The sequence below is a fragment of the Merops nubicus genome, unplaced genomic scaffold (assembly GCF_000691845.1).
Source record: "Merops nubicus isolate BGI_N331 unplaced genomic scaffold, ASM69184v1 scaffold4975, whole genome shotgun sequence".
NCBI classification, from domain to species: domain Eukaryota; kingdom Metazoa; phylum Chordata; class Aves; order Coraciiformes; family Meropidae; genus Merops; species Merops nubicus.
In genome coordinates this window covers 21307-28118 of record NW_008610117.1, presented here as the reverse complement: position 1 = coordinate 28118, position 6812 = coordinate 21307, and the positions used below count along the sequence as shown (strand labels likewise).

Sequence of the window (6812 nt, the reverse complement as noted above, 5' to 3'; positions counted from 1 at the left end):
CCTGGGCCCCGCCGATGAGCCCCCCGACGGGGACAGCCTGGGCAAGCCCGGCAGGGCACCCCTCGGGGCAGAGCTCTCTGTCGCAGCTGGCGTGGCAGAGGGGCAGATGGAGAACATCTTGCAAGAGGCCACTAAAGATGATGTCGGTCTGGAGGAGCACTTAAGAGGTAGCCTGGAGGCAGTAGGTAAAGGGGATGAGATGGCCCTGGATAAGGAGAAGAGAACTGAGAATCTGCGTGGGTATGTCAGCGACCTCTGTGAAAAGGCTGAGGCAGATAAAGGTATTGTGGTGAACAATCCAGCATCCAATCCACATGCAGTTCCACAAGGTGCTTCTGAGCTTAAAGGACAAGAGGACGAGCAGGCTGATCTCAGTAACGCTGTCCAGAAGTTACCTCAGGTGAAAGGACTCCAGACTGTTGTTCCTTTGGAGGGATTAGTAAGTAGAGACGCTCAAAAGAACGTGGAGGAAGAAGGTGTTGACAAACTTGAAGGAGAAGCAGAGAGCCTGTACAGTATGGAGCAGGGCAGCCTTCCGTTACCTCTTACAACCCCACACGAGGCAAGAATTTCCAACGTTGACAGTTCTACAGAAACCTTAATGGAGAATGAAGCAAAGCAGGAGCTCCTTCCTAAGGGTCCTTGCCACAGACCTCACCCTCTCAACAACAGTGCTGATGAACTTTCTCGAATGACTGAGAACAGGCCAGAGGAGGGGGAGAGCCTGACAGAACTGCAAAAACTGGGAACAAAAGCACATAGGACTTCTGGTAGCAGCACCACACACATCCCGATGCCTTCCCCTTGTGCCTTGCCTTTAGCTGAATGTAAAGATGAGATTGTGTGTAACGGAGAGCTGGAGCCTGAGAACAAGATGACGGAGAAGCCCGCGGGGTTCAGCCTCCCCCAGAAATACCAGGGGACAAATGGACACTGCGTGAACGGGGAGGAGGGGCGGCTCAAAGCCTCCCTGAGCCGGCAGGTCTCGGCGGCCAGCTGCAGTTCCGCGCAGCTCCACTTGAGGAACCTGCACCAGAAATGGCTCTTCAGTCACCTGGGTAAGCAGCAGGCGGCCAGCAGCCCGGACCAGCCTGCCAGGAGTCACCTGGACGACGACGGGATGCCCGTCTACACCGACGTCATCCAGCAGCGCCTGCGCCAGATAGAGACTGGCCACCAGCAGGAGGTGGAGACCCTGAAGAAGCAAGTGCAGGAGCTGAAGAGCCGGTTGGAGAGCCAGTTCCTGAACAGCTCCTTGCGCCTCAACGGCGACTATGGAGACGAAGTGGTAAGTGAGCTTGTCCCTGGGCCACTGCTGGAAGCGGTGGGATAGGTGGTCACGTGCCGGATCTCGCCACGTTTTGGTTCGTTGCTCAGGTAGTGATTTTTGTGGCCGTGCAAGCTTTCCATGGAACTCCCAAGGTCATTCTGAAGAGGGCAGACAACTGACTGAGGACCTGGCAAATGGCAATTAGTGATGACTGATATTCTCACTGTACGAGTTTGACCTCAAATGTACCAAAGGTCCGTTTCAAGACGGGTGTTCAGAGCGTTCTGGCACATCCCTGGACATTCTCAAACACCTTCATTGGCCTTATGGAAAAAAAACCACACAAAACGTTTGTTTTACTCTTGTTTTCACATGGGTGAAGATATTTTCCTAAGGATGTGAATGTGTGGCTGCTCGGTTAGCTCCAAGCCATCAAGTCCAAGCCACCCCCTTTTCAGATGACTGGTCTGCCCCAGGCTCAGGAACTGGAGTAAATTCAGAGCTTCTGTAACATTCTTATGCCAATTAGTTTTTTTCTTGATAAACTAAGAATTTTAAGGGAGCTTTTAAGCTGTGCTTCTACTGGGAAGTTTAAAGTTGTAGAAGTAGAGATCTAAGTCTGAGGCACGACTCCAGTACAGTGCATTGATTTCTGTAGCAATTGAACAATCTGTGTAGTTGGGTTGCAGAAGAGATGAAAAATCAGAAATTAAATAAGTGTAATTCCACCTTCAAGCTTTCTGTGTGTCTTGGGTAGGTTTTTAAAGTTGCCTCTCCTACCTGTTTTTATCTAATTTCTCCCCCTCTTTTGACTAATAAATAATAAAAAGTCAAAAGAAATATAATCACTAGCCTTATACCACTGCTTGAGGGCAACACTGATGGTGAGGATGAGCAGGAGTTCTGCTCTGCAGAGACCTTCAAGCACAGAGCAGTTCTGCCCATCTCTGCAAAATTCAGGTTTTCAGTGCCCTAGTGTTATTAGCTAAGTAAAATAAATGTAAAGGAGAGAACTGCTTGGGGAAGCAGGCAGGCATGGGAGGAGGAAAGGGGCACGAAGGGGTGAGTGAGGAGACTTCCAAACTCTGCAGCAGTTTGGACCTTCCTGTGGCTTTGAATGCTGGGCAGAGCACTGGCCTCTAATTCCTGAGCTTGACCTAACACCCATCAAACAGCTCCTTTTCCTACGTGCACGTCGTAATGTGATTTATATGCCTGCAAAATGGGGAAAACAAATACAGGAAGCTTCCAAGTTTTGTTTAATTGGATATTGTTTTGAAGTGGCAGAGGTGCTGGATAGTCCCAGGTACATTTGGTGTGAAAAACTCCCTCAGAGCCCTCTTGGCTGTTCAGCTGGAGATAACAGCACTCAGTGCTCCTTCAGGCACCCCGTTCAGTGTTGTTTCCATTGGGTGTCACTGGCCAAAGCTGGGATTTTGGGGAGAAGGTTGATGCCTTGCCTTAGTTGATTATACTCCCATTTTTTAAGGGTCTTTGGAAACTGCAGAGTGGGGCTGGGTGTGAGCATGCTGTCCTCTAGAAAATTCACCAGCTTTAAGAACCCAAACTCTACCTTCTGCTTGTGCCTCAGTGTGGGAGTAGCAGGTTTTCTTCTGGAGCTCCAGAGATGCCCATTCCTCAGGCACAAAAAGACGTTAACTCAAGATTTCTTGCTATTTTTAGTGTCTTTTAAGGGCTGGTTGAGTTTTAAGTCAGTTAAAATACAAGTCTACCTGGATAAACTGTGTTAAGAAAGGATTATTCCCAAAAAAACTCAAATTCTGAGTTGCCCTTGTGTGATTTGGCTTGTATTTTACAGAACTTTTGCTGACAAAAGGCTGCATGTGTTACTAGCATTAATTTTGAAGATGAAACAGCCCTGGAAAGCAAATGCAGCCATGGCATGGGAGCCACAGAGAGCAGCTCTTGTGGTTCATCACCCAAAGTGTTGCCAGAACTTAGGGCTAACGCAGCAGAAACCAGATTTTAAAATCCATTCTACCTCTCATCATCCTGTCATCAGAATGTCAAAAGCTGACCTGCCGGGGGGTTTTTTTGCCTTTTTAAAAATTCTTTCTTGCAGTCCAGCACTGCACAAACCTCCTCAGCATGCAGCATTTCCCATCCCCTTCAAAGAGGCACTGGGGTCCTCGCTGCCACGTGTGTGCTGCTGGGAGGTGACTGGTTGTGACACTCAGCCTTCCAGGGAAGCTGCTCTTCCTCAGCAGGAGGTGCCCTTTCCACTCCTCCCCACCACCATCCAGCTTTTATTTGTATGGGAGCAGGAATATGGGAAGGTTCTGTTCAGCTGTGTTTGTTTGCCAACAGACTTCTATACCCGACTCGGAAAGCAATCTGGATCAGAACTGCTTGTCTCGCTGCAGCACAGAGATTTTCTCTGAAGCCAGCTGGGAGCAGGTGGATAAACAGGACACAGAGGTACAGACTAAAGCCCTGTAAATTGCTCATTCTTCTGGTAGGATGGGGATGCTCCTGAGTCAAAATTATCCTACAGCCTTGGGTCACCTTGCCACTTCTTGTGAACTATCTTCCTTGCGTTCCACTTGTGTCTCACACTTGAAATCTCAGTACCTGTGCCTATGAGCCCTCTGCTTGTCTGTGTGAACTCTGAGGAGCTGTGGAAGGGATGCTTAGCTAAAGGAGCCTTTGGTGGACGTGTGCTTGGGGAATGTTCTTGGCTTGGATACTTCTAAAGCACAGGGAATTGGACTTTCTGACTTAATTTCTCTTTGAGTGGAATTCAGTGTGTCTATTCTCAAAGGAAAGGTTTCTGTTGCCTGTCTCCAGTTATTGCAAACACTGAATTTATGCTCTTAAAACAGACCAAGCACTTTCCTCATGGTGCTTTGCTTGGAATTTGTAAGCCCAGATGAGGCAGGTTGGTTAGTTTCCAGTTAATGCTCTCCCTTGATAGATTTTTCCTCTCTCCCCCACAGGTGACACGGTGGCTCCCAGACCACCTGGCCGCCCACTGCTATGGCTGTGACAGCACCTTCTGGCTGGCCAGCAGGAAGCACCACTGCAGGTAACCTCTGTGGCCACCCCGGGGGCAGGGCAGGGAGCCAGGGGCTGTTCCCTCTGCTCTTCAGACACGTCAGTCCTTTCTCAGGGATGGTCAGTCTGAGTGCTTTAGAGTAGGACTATGCTCGCTCCTCAAGGAACCGAGTGCTCTGGGAGGAGTTCTCCTGTCCAGTTCCTGCAGAGGATCTATTAAAAAAAGCCAGATTTGGTCCCTGCGCTTCCCCAGATCCCACCTTTTTTCCTCAGACTGGTTTTGGAGGCAGCTGGCTGTTTAGCTTTTTAAGAAGGTGTAAATAATAAGTAGTACTGGTTTGTCTTCTTAGCATTCGGTGCTTTGATACTGCGAATACAAATACAGGAACAGCATCTTCTTCTCACTGCTGGTTGTAAACCTGCTCCTTTCCTTCTCTAACCATTCTCCCTTTTCATTACATTTCTCTTGTAAGAGAAACCACAAAGGACACCCACGTGAAATAAGTTTTCTGGACTATTCTTCACCAAACGTGCTGCCCATGGAGGCTGTGGCAGATAGGAAAGAGGGAAGGAAGGAAGAGCAGGTGGCAGAGGCCTTTGGATTAGATCACACTCCAGTTAAAGAGACAGAACCTCTGATTTCTAAGCTCTTTTTCAAATAAATTCCTCTTCCTGATTTTTGAACATGAGACAGCTATTATGAGAACCATCATTTAAATAAATGGCAGTTACCACACTTGGATGTTCCGTTGCTTTTGGAGTTGTAGAGAATTACAAACATCTTTATTGATGGGCTTCCATTTTGTATTTTCCTCAGCTTAGTCTCATTGTAAAGATAAACCCATAGAAGAATGAATAGAAGCTTAGTGGCTTAGATTTATTTTTTTAATGCAAAGTTGTAGGTCTTAAGGCTTCAGATGGAACAATATAGTCACTAAGCGTCCATTTGTACCCATCTGAAAGGTTTTGTGACAGTTGCAGGGGTTGTTTCCTCTGCCCTCCTTCAGTGGGATCTGTTTGAAGTGCCCCATTCAGCACTGCCTCCCTGAGCTGGGTGACACATGGCTGAGTTCCACATCCCTCAGCCCAGGCTCTGGAGAGCTCCAGTGCACAGACACCCCCAAGGAGGAGCTAAAAGTGACTCGGGGTTTCGAGTTTGATTGCAGATTTCCCTTTAAGTGTCTGTTTCTTCAGCTTCCAAATGTCCAGCTGGGGCTGAGCAGGCTGTCCACATCAGCTCTGGCTGTTAGCAGAGAGCAGTAAGGAATGGCAGCTGACAGGAAAGCCCAGTATTCCCATGGAACACACTTTCCAGCACCCCAGTGATCAGTGGCAGTCCTGCTCAGCACCGTACTGGGAGTGAAAACGAGTTGAAACCCAGACAGTGAGGCCTCCAGCTGGGTAAAATACTTCACTGCCACCGTTTGCTTCTGCTCGTTCCCCTCTGAGCTCTTTCTCCCCTCCTTGCAGGGACGTTGAACGTGTTGATCAGATCTGGTGAGCATTTGCAACAGCCTCTGTCTGTTGTCTGTCTGCCTGCTCTTGGTAACTCCTCCCACTAACTCCGTCTGTTCCCCCTCTTTGTTTTTCACTTGCCTAGCAATCACTGGACGTGAACTGGGGGGTGGGCTGGCACAACCTGTGGGTGTTCAGGTCCCTATTTTTCCACGGATGGCATCTAGGACTTGGCTTTGGGTAGCTCAGACTGGGATGTGGGTCACACTAACGCTCACCATCAGCACCTCGTGTGTGTGAGTAACGGGAATGCTGCACTTCTAACTGAGCAGAGCCTGGCCTTCCAGTTCAGCCACTTTGCCTTTATTTGCTGTTCTTTCCCTTTTGTTTTTGCCTTATTTTTGGGAGCAGTCCATGTGTTTTCAGACAGCTCTGATATTGCTGTGCAGTGTTGACAAAAAAAAGCCTCCTGCTTATTTTAGAAGGACCAAAATTTCTGGGGCAGTAACAGGTAATGCAAATCTGGTGGAGGGTTAGTGGATAAAATGGATCAGTGTCTGTGACTCAGTACGAAGAGGTGGTGTCAGCAGAGTGATTTTAAGTCTCCTTTTAAGGAGCAAGATTGGTTTTCCAGTGTGTTTTTTAATGTCTCTTTAATCTCAAGTGAAGGAGAGGGCCACCAGGATAGAGAGCGAGATGTTGAGAGCTTTGTGAAGCTCTAGCAGAGTCACAGAACACTGTTACCTATCCCAGAAGGATAAAACAACAACAAAACCCAACAACCTAAGCGTATCTTAGGAAGCTGGTGAGCTACAACAAATGGGTGTTTGTTTGAATCCCCTGGGTTCTTCTTTGACCTGCTCCCCCAGCGCTGAGCTCCTGCTGGATAACTGTTCCCCGAGCAGCAGAGATGGGGGCTGTCGGAGCTGCTGCTCTGCAGGTGTTTCTGTACAACACCTCATGGGGCTGGTTTCACTCCTACTTGTTTTTCTGATGGTAATTTCTAACGAGGTCCTTAAGAAGACTTCAGACCTGCTGCAGAAGGGCTGGTGCTAGTGCTGGCGTTGCCGAG

At 48.5% G+C, this 6812-nt stretch overlaps 1 protein-coding gene across 1 annotated transcript; it reads left to right on the top strand.

The window, feature by feature from the left end:
- Positions 1–4: 4 nt before the first annotated feature.
- LOC103773414 (myotubularin-related protein 3-like) lies at positions 5–5786 on the top strand (the record flags this gene model as incomplete). Its single annotated transcript, XM_008940780.1, has 4 exons — positions 5–1288; positions 3599–3709; positions 4228–4316; positions 5756–5786. Coding segments are annotated over 4 exons (1515 nt in total), but the record flags the coding sequence as incomplete, so codon positions are not given.
- Positions 5787–6812: the final 1026 nt, after the last annotated feature.